Source organism: Canis lupus, chromosome 7 (assembly GCF_011100685.1).
Source record: "Canis lupus familiaris isolate Mischka breed German Shepherd chromosome 7, alternate assembly UU_Cfam_GSD_1.0, whole genome shotgun sequence".
Taxonomy (NCBI): domain Eukaryota; kingdom Metazoa; phylum Chordata; class Mammalia; order Carnivora; family Canidae; genus Canis; species Canis lupus.
In genome coordinates this window covers 35,757,582-35,777,388 of record NC_049228.1, presented here as the reverse complement: position 1 = coordinate 35,777,388, position 19,807 = coordinate 35,757,582, and the positions used below count along the sequence as shown (strand labels likewise).

General features: G+C 42.0%; 1 protein-coding gene and 1 long non-coding RNA gene across 10 annotated transcripts in view; one reads left to right on the top strand and one right to left on the bottom strand.

Annotated features, from left to right (window-relative positions):
* Nucleotides 1–8,179: 8,179 nt before the first annotated feature.
* COX20 (COX20 Cox2 chaperone homolog (S. cerevisiae)) lies at nucleotides 8,180–15,230 on the bottom strand. 4 transcript variants are annotated; one of them, XM_038542760.1, is made up of 5 exons: nucleotides 15,151–15,230; nucleotides 10,673–10,905; nucleotides 9,279–9,393; nucleotides 9,119–9,182; nucleotides 8,180–8,439 (listed from the first exon to the last, which is right to left on the bottom strand). In XM_038542760.1, the coding sequence occupies exons 2-5, from the start codon at nucleotides 10,844–10,846 to the stop codon at nucleotides 8,301–8,303; spliced, it is 492 nt and encodes a 163-aa protein (XP_038398688.1). In that variant the 5' UTR covers nucleotides 10,847–10,905; nucleotides 15,151–15,230; the 3' UTR covers nucleotides 8,180–8,300. The 4 variants fall into 4 exon arrangements, with proteins under 4 accessions (XP_038398688.1, XP_038398689.1, XP_038398690.1 ...); XM_038542761.1 differs by lacking the exon at nucleotides 15,151–15,230 and adding an exon at nucleotides 11,012–14,700; XM_038542762.1 differs by lacking the exon at nucleotides 10,673–10,905 and having other exon boundaries at nucleotides 15,151–15,224.
* A 1,626-nt stretch (nucleotides 15,231–16,856) lies between these two features.
* Nucleotides 16,857–19,807, top strand: part of LOC111096704 — a 54,932-nt gene continuing 51,981 nt past the window's right edge. For all 6 annotated transcript variants that reach the window (XR_005362237.1, XR_005362238.1, XR_005362236.1 and 3 more), the window contains exon 1: nucleotides 16,857–17,008. This is a non-coding gene — a long non-coding RNA (uncharacterized LOC111096704). The remainder of the gene's footprint in view (nucleotides 17,009–19,807) is intronic.

Genomic DNA, 19,807 nt, shown 5'->3' with positions numbered 1-19,807 from the left:
TGTTTTTTTTAAGCAGTTTACTGCTTAGCAACTCCTGGCATGAACTATTTTTTTCAGTATATATTAAAATCACTAGGATTGCACAGTCTTACTCAGGGGGAAAAAGTTCAAACTTTGCTCATCAGTGTTTTAGGGTACCTTTGAAGAATCTTGAGTATATATTCTAGTTTAAAACAGCACATGGGATTCATGTTTAATAATTGCAATGGGAGAGTAATGGCCAAGTAGCATTTTGGTAGACTGTCATGCCTTGTGTAGCCCAGAAAATCTTGGGGGAAGAATAAGGTGTGGAATAGATAAAAATACTGTCTAGGAAAATGTTAAAGTTTCCAGAAGTAGCGTCAAGATTAGAATTACTATGTATGAAAAGAAATAATCTTAGTGTTTGGGAAATTGAGAAGAGGGAAGTGTACCAGACAGTAAGCGAAAGGGAGAAAAATGAGAACTACCATTTCGTAGCAGCAGATTTGTAAATGAGAAACTTTGTTTAGTCTTTGCCCCTCTTGCCCACCTCTGGCAAGCAGAACACCGAAACAACAAAAGACAGCTCTGAACAAAGGCTTCCAACTATATCCATAAGATTACCGTTGGTCTAGGTGGTGCCTTCCTTAGAAAGTTTGCAGGCAGTTGGACCAATCTGTCCTGAGTCCGGTATTGGATCAGATTGGTCAGCTGGGATCATGTGAATAGGTTAATCAGGAAAGAAGGCACACATTGCAAGATAGAAGTGAAGTAACTCATACCATCCTATAGAATGTTCCTTTTGTTGGTAGGTAGGTAGTCTTGTCACTCCTATCTGGCCTTTGACAGAGGGCTCTGGCTGGGACCCAGGAGGCCAGGACTGACCTCTGTCCCTGATACCCAGGTTTATCAGAGGAAGATGAAATCTTTGGATGAAGTAGGAGTCCGTTCAGTCCTGATGCTGAATCAACAAAAGGAAGCCATATTAAATCTACAAAACAAGCAGCCCACATCTGCTTCGACCGATCTTTCCCAACAGGACAGTGAAACGTCCTGAGCACTGACAAGGTGTTGAAGCTTTTAAAAGACTATCTTCTTTGAAAAGTACTTAAAATATTTCCAGTAAAAGTATATTTTAAGTATATTTTTCACCTTCTGGAGAGTTGACTTTCACGGACAGGTTACGTTCCTGTTTAGTGTTTGCATCCATTGGTGCGAGTTGAAGGACTTGTTTTTCTATAAGCTTATATAAATTGGCTTTCTATCCTCAGAACATTTTTGTAAGGCCCATTGCACAAATTATAAAGTATTTTTGTAGCGCTTTAAGCAGTGGTATAGATTTCAGTCACAAAGACCTGATGATAGGTCTAGTGGAGTCTATTAACTTTTAAAAAGCTGAAGCCAGAATGAGCTGCTAAGGAAAGCATAATAAACCTCTTTTAGAGCCCAAGTCTTCGTTTCTGATACCAGATGTAAATATACATCCTAAAAACATCGTTTCCCTAATTCTCTCTGTACACATAAGTAAAATGTGTCTTAAAAAATGGGTGGAACTTGTAGCAGAGAGTAAGTCTCCACTCCCATTACCCGGAATACTTAGTGAAATACTGTGGAAAGATGAATACAACAATACTTTCTCTAAAGTCATTCTCCTAAAACTGAAATAGTTTGAACCTAAACTTTGTTGTTCATGTTTTCTGGGGCCTCTGCGAGAAATGGTTTCAGTCTTCACATTTTAGTAATAGAGCGAGGATATGTAGGGTTATGGCTTTGGCAGTAGGTTGCAGTAGGTACGCACGAACATTAAAGTATATTAAATGAGTACTTTGAATAAGAATCACCCTGCATATTAGCTCTCTGAAGCAGTTTGAATTAGTCATGTAGCCAGTCTCCAAATCCTTAATGGCCTAAACATTTATTTAAAACCACAGTGTCCTTCTGATATGTCCCTTTTGTTTGGATATTTTTTCGATTTGAATCTTCTTGGCCCTGTTACCCTTCAGCTTCTCCACTAAGATGTGCAGGTGGTAGGTCTTGCCGGTTTAGTGGTTTTCATTTAGTTTAATGCCAGTTTTTTTTTTTTTTTTAGTCTGTTTGCCAGTGCTATAGGTACATGTTAGACCAATACCTAAAAATCCTTTGTCTAGCTAACTCGTGTTGAAGTGAGTGACCTTTGGCTTACTGATTTTTATTAACCTTGATGTTGAAAATAAACCCTTGAGGATTATTGTGGAAGTGATCTAAAAGTGTTCAGATTGAAATAGTATGTATCTCTTGAGTGTGGGAGTAAAAAAAAACTAGGATTTGACCATTCCTAAGTTTATATGTGAAGTCAAATAGTTGAAATAACCTACCTGAAGAGTATATTTTGCTACAAACATGCTTCTGTATTTGGTGGTCACACTTTGTTGATTTCAACGTGCAGGCAGCTGGAGGCCCCCCCCCCCCCCCCCCCCCCAAATAAGAGCCCTTTCAGATACGGGGAAGTGGCTCACAGTAGGCACTTAGATAAATAAGGATATGCTGTCCCATCCTCATCAGTTGGCTAAAAATAGAAGTGACTGAATATATTTAATTAGGTTGCCTAAAGAACTTAATTTAGTCTGTAAGGCTTAGTAGGTTGTGAAATACTATATTCATAATGTTAACCTAGAATCACTTTAAAAATGTCACACCTGTGTATCTCGTGAGGTTATGTCCGGAACTGCTGTCTGTGTGGAAAGCTGAATAAGAACAGTTTTCTGGCATGATGTAGATACTTGGGGAATTGCAGTTGTGATTACAGATCAGTATTTGTCAGGGAACAAATAGATAACTGCTAGGTCAGCACATCTGTAATCACTGGGTAGGTAAGTTATTGGGACAAGGACCTTCCTTAACTGTGTGCTTCCGTTTGTATTTACTTAATCACTGCCTAGGAATTACAATTGTTTTCTCCCTTCTCATGCCAGGATTCAACATATACTTGCATCTTGACAAGGAACAGGGGTTTTGCTTTTTAAACAAAGCTGGATCTGTGGGTATGAGAAAACAATATTCTGTAGTCGAAGGTGGTGAGGTAATAACCGTTTAGGTAAACAAATGTCTTACAGAAAAGTTAACTTCCTTATTTGCTGCTGCACCGTTAACAATTGCATTGCATCCCTGTGGCATAGCACTTAACCCCGGAGCATGTACAGCTCAACCTGCACTACTGGAGATTTTGCAGGGATTATAGGCCAGAGAGCTAACATACCTAATAAACGCAGAGCTGTTGTTTGTGGCATGCTGTTTCCTGCCATTTCTTTTAATAGTCCACAGTCTTAAAGGAAATAAAATAAGTTTTGTGCAGTAAAATGTTTTGTACTTGCCAAGCGTTTGAGAAGTATATCCACAAATTAGCATCAGCGAAAAAATTTCAAAAAGCCAAGGACAGTGAGATGGCCAGTATAGTTAGCTAACCTGTGATGTAAGATCTTTGAAGAACTGAGGGATACAGACAGAAGGGAAGGTAAAATCAGTACTTCAAAGAATGGTTGGGTTTATTTGAATGGCAACTTCGAGGACAATTTTTTAAGGTAGCTGTTAATACAAGGTACCCTTACATTTCAGTTGTTTGTAGTGAAGGGAGTGGGAGCATCATGGTCAAGTACAATAAAAGGTTCCAACTTTATATATATTTTTAAAGTAATAAAGCAAAAAAAAAATGCTGATTTAAATTTCATCTCCTTTTCCTTAGTCTGTCCATGTGAATGTGCTGTGTGGAAGAGTAAAAGGGCCCAACTAAATGTGTTCCAGTGATTCCAATAGGTATTCCAAATTAATTGCTGCTTGTACATTTAACACTTGTTATATTGGGCTTCCAGGATCAACGTAATTAGAACTCCCTTATTTTATTTAAAAGGATGGGAGAAGGAAATACTGGTAACCCAGATTGTATAGATTGTATTAAACAGGAAGAAAAGGTTTTCTAGTTTTTCCTTTGTGTATCATGAAATGTTGAAGTAATTGGTGTGTTAAGCAGTTGGTGGTCCTCATAGGTTTAAGATTGTGTATGCAAATGGAGCCAAATCCTTTCAAGGTTCTAATGGTTCAAATTCCTTCTGTTTTAACTTTTTGTTAAGACCTTCATTTTAATGCCCCCCACTTGCAGAGTTTACTTAAAATATTTTAATGCAGAAAGAGGAGTGTAGGATATCTATGTTGTTTTTGCCAAAACCTGCATCCTAGGCTAAATGCACAAATACTTTTTATTAGTTTGTAAAACATTTGGAAACTGGGTTGAGAACCTTTTGGAGAATGAGGACTCCATATCAAAATAGAAAAATCAACTGGGAAGTGAATTTAAATTGTAAAGATAGAAGGAATACAAAGGCTCAGTGTGACCTCTGATTGTGCCAGTCCCAGAGCATGTCTCTTTGCCCTGAAGTCAGCTTAGAGGGAATCTATTCTCCCCCACCACATACTCCAGAATAACGTATTTTGGTGAAATGAGAGGACCTGGCTGTGATACTGATTTGAGATGTAGCTGTCAGAATTTGTTCAGTGAAATACAGTTCTTTGTGTCAACTAAAAATCTAATGGCTTCTGAAAGAGCAGACTGCTCAGTTACAGACTAAAAGGTAAAAAGCCTAACCTGTTCATTTGAGGAGGAAAAAATCAACTAGAAGAACATGTTTCCAAAATAAGCTTTGAATTCAGATGGCAAAGCATAGGTTTCATTACATCTGACTTGTCCTCCTAGTCTAAAGGGAGAAACATTTCTATGGAAACCAATCCATTAAGAAACTAGTGTTTGCAGATTATTTACTTCGATTTCCTAAGGGCAGGCAATCTAAGATGGTTTATAGCATATGGAGCTCAAAGGAGGTTATTCCTAGAAAACTGGAACAGATTTCATTTGTTAACTTAATCTATACTTTAAAAAAGGGAACAATAGAAGCCTTTTAAAATTTGTACCTGCTTACAATGTGTCACTGGTTATTTTTGTTAGGATAGAAATACTTGGGGGAGAATTCCCTATATATTCTAGAAAACGAAGAGTAAGACGTAGTTGAAAGTTCCTTGCAACACCATCTGTAGTGCTCACATTACAAGCTTCAAAATGTAATACTTTAAGACCTTGGTAATAAGTGTCCCTAAAGCTTCCTGATTTTAAGAGAAAAAGATGGAGCTTATTGCATCAAATAAGCTGTGTAGGATGCCAGTATTTGGGTGGTAGAGGATACTGGTATATTGTCCTGATTGGATGACTGCTACCCTATTTTTAAGATGCTTCGAAAAAGTATTCTAGAGGACCTTTTAAAAATCAGAACTCTAGCAACCGCTTTAATTTTTCTACGTAAGATTTTCTGTGTACCCTAGAATATATATTAACATGACTTTTAAAGGGGTGTCTTGACCCCCATCCACTACAGATTTTTATCTAGGAATAGAAGGATTCAAACCCTATTTGATCCCTAGCTCTTTGCTGAAAAGTGCATAAACAGGAATCCTGAATTTATTATATAGACCTCCTCGCATTATATAATCGAAGCAAAGGGAAACCAGCGATGGAGTAGAGGTACGTAGACTAAAAAGATGCTTGCAAATCAAATAATGGTATTAGGTATAGTTAAAAATTTTGTGTTGCCAAACTCAGTCATTATAAATCACAAGTCCAGAGAAAAGCTTCTAGTTAATTTTAAATTCCCTGAGGTCCTTTTATTGTGATGGAAAAGCCAAGTAGTAGAGGAAAAAAAGAGGGGAGGGGTGAGGGAAGGGGGAAATGCATAGAGCTTTAGAAAGATTCAACAAAATACTATAGATAAAGCCGCAGAAAGTTTTTAAAACTACTAATGACCGCAATTCTATTTTAATCAGCTATTTAGCTGGTATCTACTGCTATATCACCTAGTGTGACGTTTTGGAATTAATGGAACAATGAAAGCAGCAGTACAGCTGGAGGCTCCCAAGTGGGCGTGGAAGGTAGGTTACTCTTCAGTCTGTAATTTGGAAAGTATTTGGTTGAGGGAAACCTGGACTCTATCTGCTAGTGAACATTTATTTATTTAAAGGTTTTATTTGTCCATGAGAGGCAGAGGGAGAAGCAGGCTCCCTGCAGGGAGCCTGATGTGTGTGGGATTTGATCCCAGAACCCTGGGATCACGCCCTGAGCTGAAGGCAGAAGCTCAACTGAGCCACCCAGGCACCCCAGTGAACATTACAATTTAACAAACATGCATTGACTGATACTTGGGAATGTAAAGATTAAAACTGATGAGTTCTTGATGAGAAACTTAAGACTTGAAGCATGAGCAGGAGTCCATGACCAGTGGAATGCCAACTAGTAGCAGGAGAACCTAAATGAGAAAGAAGGTGATTCTCCTCAGAGGTTAGTTGAGCAGAAGGGAATGGGAGAAGCCTCAGGAGGAAGGCATTCTAAGTGGAATGGAAAAGTTTGAGCAGAGGTGTGAGTTAGGGTCATGGGGGCTGGAGGTGTGCTGGAGAGGACATTGGCACAGGGTTCACACAGTTGGAACTTGAACCTGGGAGGCAGAATGTAAATAGATTGGGCTGGAGACCAGAAGTACAAGTGTTAAGATCTGTTTGGAGTTCACTAGCCCAGGGACTTGGGAGGAGCATGTTACATGTAGCCCAGTAATCTGTTAGTGCATTTTGTAATCTTAATCGTTGGGGAAGAAATACGAAGTACTAATAACCACGTAAACTTGCTAAATGGTATTTTAAGTTATCCAATAAGTATGTCACCACTTTGTTTTTATCCAGGTCTCCAATTTATGCATTCTGCTGTGAAAATGAACTAACCTTGTTATTGGTGAAGGCCTTGGAAATTTTTGCCAGCCAAGAGAGGTTTCTCTTACTCGGGGTAAGATGTAATCATAGTGTGGGAGAGCTAGGCGGGAATTAAGTTAATCTAATCGCCCAATTTTATACTTTGTATCCATTTGTACACGGAAACGGACTAAGTGGCCTGCACAAACAGCTGGTCAGAGGTCAGGTTGGATGAGTCCTCTGACTGCCCCCTACTACTGCAGATACTGCGTTGCCCCTTAAAATAAGTGACTAGTCGGAGTAACGAACTGGATTCAATTCTGATTTGTATCAATAGAGTGGACAGATGTTCTTGGGAACTGACTTCCTTTCTAACAACCTTTCCTAATTAGTGTCCAAATCCTGCCTTTGGTGGCTACAAGATGATTAGCATCAATAAAAACACCTCAGGGCATGTGCTTGACAATGGCATTTGGTAAATCAGAGCCGGTGTGTTCTGCCCCTCAAAAGGATGGCCACAGGAAAGGTGGGCGTAGGAGGGAAAAAAATGCTCCCTCATGTGAACAGAACTGAGCACACCACCCTCCCCCCCCCCCTCCAATACTCCTTGGAAAATGATAAGAGAACAAAATAAAGTTTCAGGATAGCTTCACTTTACTCTTTCTGTAGCTCTCTGTGATAACCACATAATAGGACCATTAATAATGCCAGAATCCTGTCGCTGGTCTTTTATCATTATCATTCCTTAACCAGGAACACCTGTAGTTTGTGTTTTTTTGTATTTAAACGATTTTCTTAAAGTAATGACATTAAAACAAAAGTATTTCACTGCTTTGGAAAGGGAGAGTTTTGTGTTTTTTTTTTCCCCTGAATGAATGAATGCTATGGACTCGGTGCCCCCCCCCCTTTTTTTTGCCTTTTATAATGGCAGTGGGTTGAACTATATAAATGACTTACTTTTATTAATGTGATAATATGTGTGTGATCTTGTGGGTTCCCCCCCTTTGCATCAAAGTCTGGAAATATTTTTGTGTGCCATGTGTGTAGTTATAAATTCCATTTAAAAAATTAAAACACTGCATACTTCGATAAATTGACAGCATTTAAAAACCATCTTTACTTTTGGGGAGATGACCTACCTATTGTAAGAAATGGAAGAACAGCGGCAAACAGTGCATACCTTTTCAAAAATGGTTTGCAAAGTCAAAAAATCCTTAGTGGTAAGTCTTTAGAAACCAGGAAGCATTCCCTCACCTTTAAAAGGGTACGGTAATACAGTTGTGATTTTTGTTTTGAGGGACTTTGAAAATCCAACAGGGAGAGATGGTGTTTCTTGAAATGCCATTATTCCCACTCTTTTCTCCCCACGTTAGGTTGCTAAATTTGGCAAGTCCACTGTGTGCTCTACCAGCAGTAAAGGGCCACAGTTAAGTTTGTGGGTATGCATACAAGTGTCCAAAAAAGGGAGACTACAACCAACACATCCTTTATTTACTTGATTGAAAGTAATGGTACATACGAGGCTTAATAGAGTTGTCCTCTACTTTATTCTGACTCCAGAGTTGTATTCTGGTGCTTGAGACTGCTCAACTGCTGTTCTTGTCAGTGGTTGGTTTTCTTTCAGGATCAAGGTGGGTACTTTCGTACAAAATCTTATTTTTAATTCCATCTCTGGCAATTCTTTCCTGGATTCTGAGCTTTGCATAATTATACCTACAGTGGAACCTTAAAAGAACATGAATGAGTCATTTTAAATAAAAGTTCTTCTAGAAACAAGTTTGAAATTTATAGTAACAAAATTTAAGATGTTTGCAGATCTCTTCCCTTCTTTTAAGATGGAAAATACAACCATTTTAATTTGGAGTGCTATTTGGGGTGGTTCAGTGTCAAAAATACCTATAAACACATTTTAAGGTAGGTTTTACATAAATGAGGCTTTTTATCATGTTTAAGCTTAGTTTTACTTATAGAACCTCACCAAATGGAACCTTACATAGACTGTACTCTTTGGGTCTGGCTTTTGGGGGGGCTCAAAACATGAAATTCATGCAATGTGTTTTGATAGCAGTTGTGAACATTCTTAAAGTAGCATTTTTGAGTGTGCTATGAGCAAGAAATGAGCTTCAGGCTAATGTTAAGCAGAAAAAAAGGTTGAGGCCTTCCTAAATGAATATCAAACATTTATCTGGTCATTTGACAAATGGCATACAACATGTCTCCGTAGATAAACTTAAAGGCACCCCAGCAGTACCATTTTGTAAACAAGTTTCCATTAAAAATTAAAAACAAAAAAATAGCTTCCCCACTGAGGGGGGTGGTGGGAGTCTTCTGGAAAAGAGCATGTGCTCGAAATAGCTAAATCTATCCTGATCCTGGATCTTCTTGAATTACTTAGTACACATACCAGCATCCTAAAGTCACCAAGATAAATCCTCCTACTCCAACGTCACATGATCTTCTAATCCTACCTGTCAAAAAACACAATCACTGTAATTAAGTTACACACTACCATTATTAGTCCATTTAGAAAATGTTTGTCATACATAAAAGAAAAACATACTCACTAGTTAGCAAAAAATGTCCAAGGCCAGCCACAACCGATCCTAACGAACCATACAATACCGAATCCCGTGCACAGGGAATGTTTTCAACATCTAAAATTCCTAGGAGCTTAAAGGGCTAGGATAAAATAGAATAGAAAAGAACCTGGATTGAACAAGGAAATATATTATTTCAGGGTAGTTCAGTTTGGGCAAAATTAAGCCAAGAGTATGTGCTCTGTGACAGCTGTGAATCTTGTTTACCATCTTTGGTCATCAGCTTTGGCCTGCAATCTGAATCTTTAAATGGGAAACCTTGACCAGAAAACTCTTTTTAACAAGCAGAACAGCTTACACCTAAACCAATTAAATTATGGTATTAGTGCCATAGTTTACTATCTGGTTTGGAAATAACATCCCGTTATGTTTACAAGCTCTTTAGGCGTTTGTAGGAGATGATCTGGGAACCAGATTAAAAAGCACCTGTTTTGCTAATTTGGGAAGCATAAAATGGGAAAAAGTAAAATTATTCTAACCATGTTTGCTTTATAACTATGTTCCAAATTGAAAGGGACTACAGATTTTATTTGTATTAAAGATGTGTGCAATATATCTCCTGTTTCCTTGCCTGTGATAAGAAATCGCACTTGACTGTATTTCTTTGTTGAAAGGACATAATGACCACACTTAGGGGACAGTAGGTGTGATGGGAAAAGCTGAAAATTCATAGGGTTTTGTCTTGGCTCTGCCACTTACTGCTATCACCTGTAGTGTATGTGTATTTTTTAATCTCTGTGGCCCTCCATCTGTAATAAAGGCATTGGTTAGGTGATAATTGAAATTCCTTCAAGTGCTAAAAATCAATGAATTTTACACTCTGCAGTCTTCATTATGGACATGGTCTTGATCCTGATTAAAAAGATACTGCCAGCTTAAGCTTCACGTCTTAATGTAAATGTCAAATGGAACTATTTTAGGGGTTTGGAAGGGCAGGACAGGTTTTTAAAGTCATAACTTGTTTCATTGGCATTCCTATTAAGGACTTTTTTAGAAAACTTAATGAGACGGTTTCCTAGAACTTGCTTAAAAGCAAGTTGTCAGCAATGTAGCTTTTTAAAAAAGCCAACTTGTCCATTTAAAGGTTTGTATGAAGCAGGACTTTAAGCCAAACACCTAAAAGGTAGTGTGAAGGGGAAAAAGACTGGAAGAGATGAAGAAAGGACCATAAAACGCCAAGTGAAGATTACAGGCTGAATTACGGTGTTCTTGATTATATTTTTTCCTGTTTGCTTCTTTGGCTCAAACTGCTGCCAGAAAAGAGTGTGATTTGGTTCGTAATAAAGCAAAAACTATTTTCCTGATTATTCCTCTTTTTAAAAACTTTGTTGTCCTTGTCCTTCCCCCACCCCCAGACATACCAGGTGCTCCTTATAGTTGTAGATGTAGTTGTAGACTTTCTTAGAGATTGGGGGATTTAATTCTGCTTCTAGGCTTTTCATTTCATTCAGAAAAAACTTCAGGGCAAGAAATGATGGAACACAGTCCAGTCCTGGTGGGTGGGAGGGTGAGCTACTCCACAGGCCGTCTGGCATTCTGTTAGACTTGACATTTCAGCTGAGGGCTAAATGCCCCACCTTACCACCCTGTCTTCCTAGGGGAGGACCAGAGGTAGTGATTAGTGCTCACTTTAGGTCTTAAGATGCAAGTGAGCCCGACACCTCATAAACCCCAGAATAGGAAGTCCTGATGGCTTTCACCTTTGGGCAGAGGGTTCTAAGTAGGTTGGCTGCCACACACCCCACACCATGGCTGCTTCATGTAGGCTCCTTTCATAGAGTCCTCTTGAGTTACTTGAGGATACACCTGAACCTGCAAGCAAGATCTTCCTGGGGCACTTGGACAAAATGCTTCAAGTATCACAGTTGCCAAATACTGAAATAGCACTGCTTAAGTCAGCTAGGAGACTAGAGGTTTTCAAGTTTGCCCCCTCAGATCGACTCCGGTCTGTGATCAACCATGGGATCGAAGTTTAGAAAATGTGAAGACTTCCTCTGACCTCCTCCCCTTCCAAAGAATCCACCCGATTGGGGAAACAGCTTTTATATACTGTTTAGAAGAAGAATAAGTGTTTTGGGGAATGGCTCAGTCAGCCAAGCCTCTATTTTTGGTTGGGGGTCATGATCTCGAGGTTGTGTGATTGAGCCATGCGGCTCTGCTTAGTGTGGAGTCTGCTTGTCATTCCCCTCCCAGGGCTCTCAAAAATCTTTTAAAATCATCAGTTTATTTTAGGGCACCTTCATTGGCACATTCGGTTAAGGGTCTGACTGGGTCGGGTCAGGACCCTGCAGCAAGTCTGCTTTGCAGCCTCTCCCTCTGCCCCTCCCCTCCTATCCATCTCAAATCTTAGAAAAAAATAATCAGCTTGTTTAAAAAGACGCCTTAACAAGTTGCATGTTTTTCAAAATGGAACCTTTTAAAACCCAACATGTGGATACAGGCCAAGGATGTTGCTGCCAAACATTCTCCAGTACATTTATCGGCACCACACCCAATAAAAACTAGTCTCGTGTCAGTAGTGGTGAGATTAAGATACCAACGCTGGCCTTATTAACCGATGTCACAATGTGGAGCTGGTGGGGGGCTGTTCGTGGCAGGCCCCTTACATCCCTGTTCACCTCTCACCCCCTCTCCTGAGCCTGGCTGTTTTGAGCTGGCAGGCTGGAAGGGGAAGTTGGCCAGACCCCCAAAGCCTGTCCTTTCCACGGTCACTTAACCCTTTGGTTCATAAATGAGAAAACCGAAGCTTGGGACTTTTCCCAGAGGTCACATCTGGGAGGTAACAGGACTAAGTACATAACCGTGTATCTGCAATTTGTATCCAAACTGGGTAGGAACACACAGACTGATTTTAAGAGCACTAGGCCTCTCTACTGCTGCTACTAACGGAGAATTTTCAGCCTTGGTTAAGTCCCTTCTAAGTAGTTCTACTTAGGATGCACAGGCTTTTCACATTTTTATTCCCTACGGAGTCTGCAACTTTAAGGTTTAACTTTTGCTTTCACAAAGTTAAGCCCTTAAACTAAGGACATTTTTTAGACTTCGTATAGTTTAAGTCTTTAAAAATTTTAAGATTTTTTTCCCTCAACGTAATAAGCTACACCCAACATGGGGCTCAAATTCATGACCCCAAGGCCAACTATCCAGAGCCAACTGAACCAACCAGATGCCCCATGAAATTTTTAAGCTTAGATTTAGAAAAGCAGCTTTTCCAGCTCACCTTGATGGAACTAAGGGATGGTCAGAAGAGATTTCTAAGCTGGGCTGCCAGTTTAAAGAAACATTGAGTTAGAGCCACCTCCCCTCCCACTGCCAAACGTCCCTGCACCAGTGCCCTTTCCTCTTTCCTCTCGCTGCCTAAGGGGAACCGGCCCCATCCTATTTAAACCCAGTCCTAACTGCAGTTAATTCCGCTCTTCACCACTCAAGGAGTTTGCTTCTAGTTACCCTTTCCTCATTTGCACCATTCTTCTCTCTGTAATCTAAACAACCCCATCTCTCTTGACAAACCTCCCCCCCCCAGCCTCCTAAGTTATCCCATTTTTCCGCTCCCTTTCACTGCAAAACTAAAGTAATCTATGTGTTGCAATCCTCTCCTCCCTTTAATTCCTTCAAAAAGGCATTTATCCCTACACTCCACCGCTGCAGCTTGGTTGAGACAGACTGTAAAATCTACCACTCTCCATCAGCACATGTGGCAAACATTTGTTTTTGAAACATTTTCTTTCCTTGGCTTCAAAGGGTTGGTCAAGGCCGCCTGGTTTTCCACTATTTTCTGGCAGTTTTGTTGCTGTTCCCCCCTCTGATGACCTCTCAGGTTGAAGAACTGCCCCGCCCACTCTGAAATGTAGGGCTTTCAATTAAATGCCATTCCCAGGATGACAGACTCCCAAATTTGCAAATCACACCTAACCTCTCCCAAGTTTTTGTCTCCTAATTCATCAACACCTTTTGTATGCAAAAGCATCCTGAGTTTGGTATTTCAGAATTATTTTTCAGGCATCACTACTCAACCAATCTGCAGACCAAAAACCTTGATTCCTTCATCAAACCCATATCCACTGCATCAGCAAGCCCAGGATGTACATGAGCCAAATCATCCTGAACTTAAAAGGCTTCTCACCTCCACTGCTGTTACTCCCAGGCTACCATCATCTCTCACAGTATCTTAAAGCTCTTGATTTCACTCAGATGATTAGATCATTGTTCTCTGAAAACCCTCCTTGCCTAAAAACTGCTGTGAAGGCCCTGCATGACCTGCACCACCCTCCTTTCCTATAGTTCTCCTGTCCTCCCCGTCTAGGTACACAGCTCCTCCTGACAAGTGGGATTAGTTACAGCGCAGCACACACACACTGCTTTTCTCTCGGATCTCTGCATGGTTGGTTCAGTAAATGAAATTCTGATTTCCTTTTTGTTTGATTCCTGCAGTAGAATGAGTTCCACAAGGAATATTTTGCCTGTTTTGATCAAGGCTGTGTCCTAAGCTCTTAGTTTAAGGCCTCATACTCAGTAGGTCCTCTATTTTTTGAATGGGTTTATTAGTAAATTTAGAATTTACCTGCAGCACTTTCTTTCCTAGTAGGCACCTACTAAATTCCATATTTTCAAGTTTCCTGGAGTACAAAGAATGGGAGCAGAGTATTTAAGGGGTCTATCAGTTTGGTAACTTCCGTTTTTACCTTAGGTTTTGCTGATGCTAATGATCCCTGGATTGCACTGGCAATGACCACTGAAAGATTCTTTAAAAAACTGCACGCTTCCTTTTCTGATGTTACTCTGGGCTCCTAATTCAAAGCTTGTTATCTAAATTTTTTAATCTCCTTGGTGAGCTTTGATACTAGTAATTCGTGAACAATGTTTATCAGACTTTTTTTAAGCCCCTGCCACACCAATCTGATGGCGCTCAGGTTTAGGGCTTGTCCCTATGCACTTCACCAACTATAGTATTTTGTTTTACTAATGATGGACCAATTAAACAGGTCAATATTATCCTTTCATTCAATTTTTTTAAAGGGCTAACCCATACTTAATGAGCCTTAAATGTTGGCAGTTATCTCCTATGAAAGGTGACATTCAGAGACGAGAGGGGTCCCAGTATTTATGTAGTTCGGGTGCCTCTTGGGTAAACTTGGTAACATTAAGCATCTTCCAAATAGTAGGTGAGGCATTAAAAACAAAAGGGACCAAACATGTCGAAACTGACAAAACGTGTTTTGATATTAAATCTGGAAATCACTTATCATCTACTCATATTAACCATTTGATCTTGACCAAAGCTACATGGGAAAGTTCCGGAAAAGCAGAAACTTGGGAGTAGAAACCTTTCGGAGCCGAAGAGGGCACATCCTAAATCTGGGGACGAGGAGCCTTCGGGCAGCGGGGGTGGGGTGGGGGGTGTCCCATCACCGAGCCAGTGGTAACCTCTCTCTGAGCTTACTACTGAAAAATGGTTTTCTTCTGTTTTCTGAACATCTGCTATCGGTCAAGCACCGAGGACGTGCACGGGGTCCCCGCAGGAGCTCGAGGCGGACGGAAACGAGAAACCTGCTGGAGATGCGGCGGGGAGGGGGGCCCGAGGGACAGGACGAGGGTCGCACGCTGGCGGGGTCGGCCCGGCCAAGGCATCCTCGCCGCGCGCGGCGGCGAAACCGGGCGGTTCACAGGGTAGCGCACGCGGAAGGGAGCCGCCGAGCCCGCCCGCCGCCCCCCCGCCCGGGCCCGCGTTCCCCGGGGCACAGCCCCGCTTCCAGGGCTCGCCGCAGTCGCGGGGCCCCCGCGGAGTGCTGACCGCGGCCGGCCCTGGGGGCCCGGGAGACGCGCCCCGCCGCCCCTTTACCTTCCCCTTGGTGGGCTCGCCGGGCTCCGGCGTGGCGGCCATGGCTTCCGGTGGGCGCCTGCGGCCCCGCCCCGTCCGCGCCGCGAGCGGAAGCCCCGCCAGCCCCGCCAGCCCCGCCCCCGCCCCCGCGCGCCCGCCGCCATTTTAGGGAACGTTTCTGCGTCTCCGCAGTGGCCGTGCCGAGCCGTCGCCTGAGCTGGCGGCCGTCTCCTTTGTTTAAACCAGCTGGTGACGCCTTCCCCCCGGGGGGCTCTCCGCAGCCCAAGGGGGTTGGGACCGAGAGAGGAGGGCGGCTCGAGAGACGCCCCTGCACCAGGATCCTCGGCGGGTCCGCCCTGGCGCCTCGAGCCCGCGCCGCTTCCCGCCGCAGCCCCCTCCTTCCGCCCCGACCGCCATTTCTAACCGTCGACCGCGGGCGCGCGCCTGCGTGCCTGAGCGTCGGGTGCGCGCGCGGGGCGGGGCAGCGCCGGCGGCAGCGGGCGCGCCGCCGCCGCTTTGTCCTGCGCGCGTGCCCCGCGGCCGGGTCGACGGCCCAGCCCGCCCTCAGCCCCGGCCCGCCATCCCGGAAGGCGGCCTGTGCTCGCTCGCAGCCCGCGTCCCCTGCGCGTCCTTTGTCCTTCCGGCCCCAGGACGCGCTGTGGGTGCTCCCGGCGGCTCCTCCCCGCGCCGGCAGCCGTGGAGCCCCGAGCGCCCGCCCCGCCGCCCCCCTCTGTCGCACGACTTAGTGGCTCCCAAAGAGCGCCGCCCGGCTCGCCCGAAGGAGACTGGGGACAAAATGGCGGGCGCGCCCGTGGGCGGACGTGCGTCAGGGCGCCCGGCCCGAGCGGGCCTCCGGGGCGGAAGAGGCCGGGCGGTGGCCCTGCCCGTGCGGTCCGGGCGCCCTCCGGGGAGTGCCCCGCCGCGGCCGCCGCCCGCCCCCTGCCTCGGCGCCCTGCCCCCGGGCCGCGGCGGGCCGCTCCCCCGACCCACCCCGGGCCCGCAGCCGCGAGCTCTCGGTCTGGAAGGTCTTGTGCCATGGAGGACGGAGGAATCCCGTTGTTTGTGGAAAAGTACCAGGGGAAACCCAGAAATCCTGTTTTTTTTTTTTTTTTTACTGCGACTTTGAAAATCGTAAACTACTTTGTCAAACTTGTAAAGTCCTATTGTTTTTGGGAAGTATTTTTATGTTACTTCTTTGCATTAAAAATTTTCACAGACATTTTTATTTCCACAAAATAAAATCTTATTTTCACAAAAACTGCGTAATACTGCAGTAATACTCATGCATGTTGGTTTTTTTTTTTTTTTCTTCACACTTTACAGAGAGAGGGTGAAAAGTAAAAAAAAAACCCAACAAACTTTTCCACCCTCAGCCCCGCCCGCCTCTCCTAAGGTGAAGTCCCCAGTTCTGTTGTGTCTGTCTCCACAGCGATCTTCTCTCTCCTTTTCTCCTTGACGGAAACAACGCCGGGGTTTAGGAGCAAAGTCTCCACAGCGTCCTCCGGCTCCGCACGCGGTGCATACACATCCCGCGCTAAGGTCTGCGTTCACTACTTTAACCATTTCACACTCTTGGACATTTTTTCATGGAAGTACTTTTTAGATTTTTCTCATTCATTTTAAAGACCACTCATCAGTCCTTCAGACCTCGTCTTCTGACCGGAAATTTCCGTTTTTTTTTTTCCACTAATCCCCTCCCCCCCACCCCACCCCCACCCCCACCCCCAAATGCTTCAGCAACATTCTTATACTTCTATCTTGGTGCACGTGTTCAAATTTTTCTGGATTGGCCTGGATGGATTTCTGGAAGTGGCCTGATCTGAGGGGCTACGCATATTAAAACATTGAATCCCTACTGCTAAACTGCCCTCCAGAAACGGTACCAATTTACGTTCCCAGGAACTTTGTGTGAGAGTGCCTGTTTCCCCAACCTTTTGAACACCGCTTGTATGTTTTGAAGTTTCTGCTGATCGGATGGGTGAAAAGTGGGGTCTAACTGCTTTAAACTTCTGATAGGATAGCTAGTTTGAGCGTTCTTTGAAATGTTGATTGGTCATTCTTTTCCCAAGAATTTGCATATCCGTTTTGTGCGTTTAAAATTTTGGTTGTGTATGTGATTTTATTAGTTTATAGCAGCTCTTTACAGTTTTGGCTTTTCACTCCGAACAGTTGTTTCTACTTCACTTGGTTCTTAATTTTGTTTATGGACACTTCCTTTTTAACCTTAAAAAAATGGAGTCTAATCTGTCCATTTTTTAATGACTTTGATCATGGGTCTTGCTTATAAGCCTTCTTGACTCTCATAATTTAAAAATGCTGCCATTTTGAAAATTATCTTCATATGCTCCCTTTCTCAGTAATAACTTTCTCTTATTTCTTGAAAGGCCAACTTTTAGCATTATTGACCCAAGTTTATTTTATTCATTTTATTTTTTATTTTACATTTTTTCTTTTTATCTTGTTTTTTAAAATTTTTGTTTTGTTATCTTTTTTATAGCTTTTGAATTGACTCCTTAGTTCATTTATATTCCACCTTTCCTGGTTTCTAATAAATGTATTTAAAGTTATAAAATTTTCTCTGAGAATTGTTTTATCCCATGTTATGTCATAGATTTTGACCGGCAATGTTCCTATTACCTCTTTTCTCAAAATTTTAATAGTTTCAGCTTTTTTCCCCAAGTAAGTGTGGATATGATCTTGGGATTAATTTTTAGTGCTTTGGTTTTGTTTTACACTGTGGCACATGTATTTCTACTTTTTGTAATTTACTGATTTCTGTGTTACCTAAGAGATCGTTTTGTGTATATCCCATAGGTATTTGAAAATAATGTGCATTCCTTGTAATAGCATTAAATTAAGGATATTAATTATAACAGTATAATGGATATGTTATAAATGCATATGTAAATATAAACTAATAGCATACAATTAAGCTTATCATTCATTTTTTTGTATGGTAAGGGCATTTTCATTGCAAGCAACAGACTCTAATTAACTTAAACAAGAAATGTACTAGGGAGATGTGGAGAAACTCGCTTTTGATAAAAAGTTGAAGAGCCCTGTCTTGAATAGCATCCAGGACGGTTATTGCGGTCTCAAGGGCAAGAAGTAAAGGAGTGACTCTTCAGGGTAACAGTGACAACAAGGAATGATACTTGACCTGTTCAATCTTATTCCCACCATGGTGCTTTGCTTTTTTAACCATGCTGTCTGTTATAAGACTCCCTGTTTGTTTGGCAGTGGATGTAGTACTCTGAATGAGGTGGTCCTTTAGCATAGTGGATAGAGTGAGACCCAAAAAACTCTACCTGTTCCTTCTCTCATGGTAGCTATAAATCCTCTGGTTCACTGCCCAGAGTTTGTGCTTTCATTTTCTCTTGTGGGAGAGAGCATCTGTATCACTAATCCCATCCTAGAGAGCTACAGTCATTTGCTGGCAACATGATGGTGGGAGGGAAATGGGAATGTCATTTTAGGGTTTTGGCAGGGCTGTGCTGGCAAAACTCACTTTTCGAAGTTCTCTCTTAGACAATTTAGCTCTCTTTTCTATCCCCTTCCCTGCATCCTCTCAACATGGGTGCATCACATTTTAACCATGTTAAACCAGGATTCAGTGTGGACATTGTCATGATAATGTAAATGTTTGTAGCTGAGCCGTGTAGAGTACTAGGATTCCATTTCTTTTCTTGTAAAACTTTTTATTTTTTTGGAGTTAATAATTGCTTTATTTGTTTATTTGCTTAATTTTATTGGAGCTAGGTCTGACTGGCTCTTTTTTGCATAAGAAATCTGAATTTCATTATATAATACTTGGTTCTTGAGACAAATAAATATTATATGCTCATTTCTTTTTCGTAATGGCTTTTAGGAGCTGATTGTGGGCATCTCTTGTCAACTTTTCAGTGACTTCATGTTGATAGCTTAAAATCAGCTGTAATGGAATTATTTATGCCACGGAAATCAACAAATGCTGCAAATCAGGGCTTTTTTCTCTTCAGAGAAGTGGCTTACCAATACATCACTGAATGCACCCATCACTAACTTTTCTCTCAGAATTTTCCTACTGAGTGAAAAAATTCCTACAGTGTAGTCAAACACATTATATAATCCGCCTGTCAGGATTTTTTTTTTTTTCTTTGAAGACACCTCTTCTGGAGCTTTACTCTTTGTGATCCAGTTCAGAATGCTTCCTTTATCAGACTGATTCCCAGCCATCATCCTGAAGACTCTCATCACTTCTTGCTTGTGCTTGATCACCTGCTTCCTCAATTCCTCATCTTCCTCTTTGTTGGCTTACTCACTCATTTTGGAGGACAATATCCTCTAGTGACTTCCTGGAAAAAGGTTGCCTAGAAGATAAACATTTGGGGATCATCCTGCCCCCAAATATTTTTTTCTCCTGTCAGTTTTGATACTTGGATAAAGTTGCATTTCTAGAATTATTCTCCCACTAGAATCATTATCTTTCCTGCAAATAAAGCAATCTCCTACATAATCATAACACCATTATCACACCCAAGCAAAATAAGCAATAATTCCATAATTTATCTAGAATGTAGCACATACTCAAAGTTCCCCGGTTGTTTGGAGAAGTTTTCTCCAATTGTCCATGCTTTTGTTTTTGTTTTCAAACAAACATCCAGTACTGCATTTGATTATTATATATCTTTTGTCTTTG

Bases quoted from the DNA above. Each gene is read 5' to 3' on its own strand.
- COX20 (XM_038542760.1), bottom strand. From the start codon at position 10,846: ATGCCAGACGGCCTGTGGAGTAGCTCACCCTCCCACCCACCAGGACTG. The intron at 9,394-10,672 runs GTATGTCTGGGG...ATTTTATCCTAG, and splicing joins ACAACTATAAGGAGCACCTG to CCCTTTAAGCTCCTAGGAAT. The intron at 8,440-9,118 runs GTATGTGTACTA...TGTTCTTTTAAG, and splicing joins TTGGTGACTTTAGGATGCTG to GTTCCACTGTAGGTATAATT.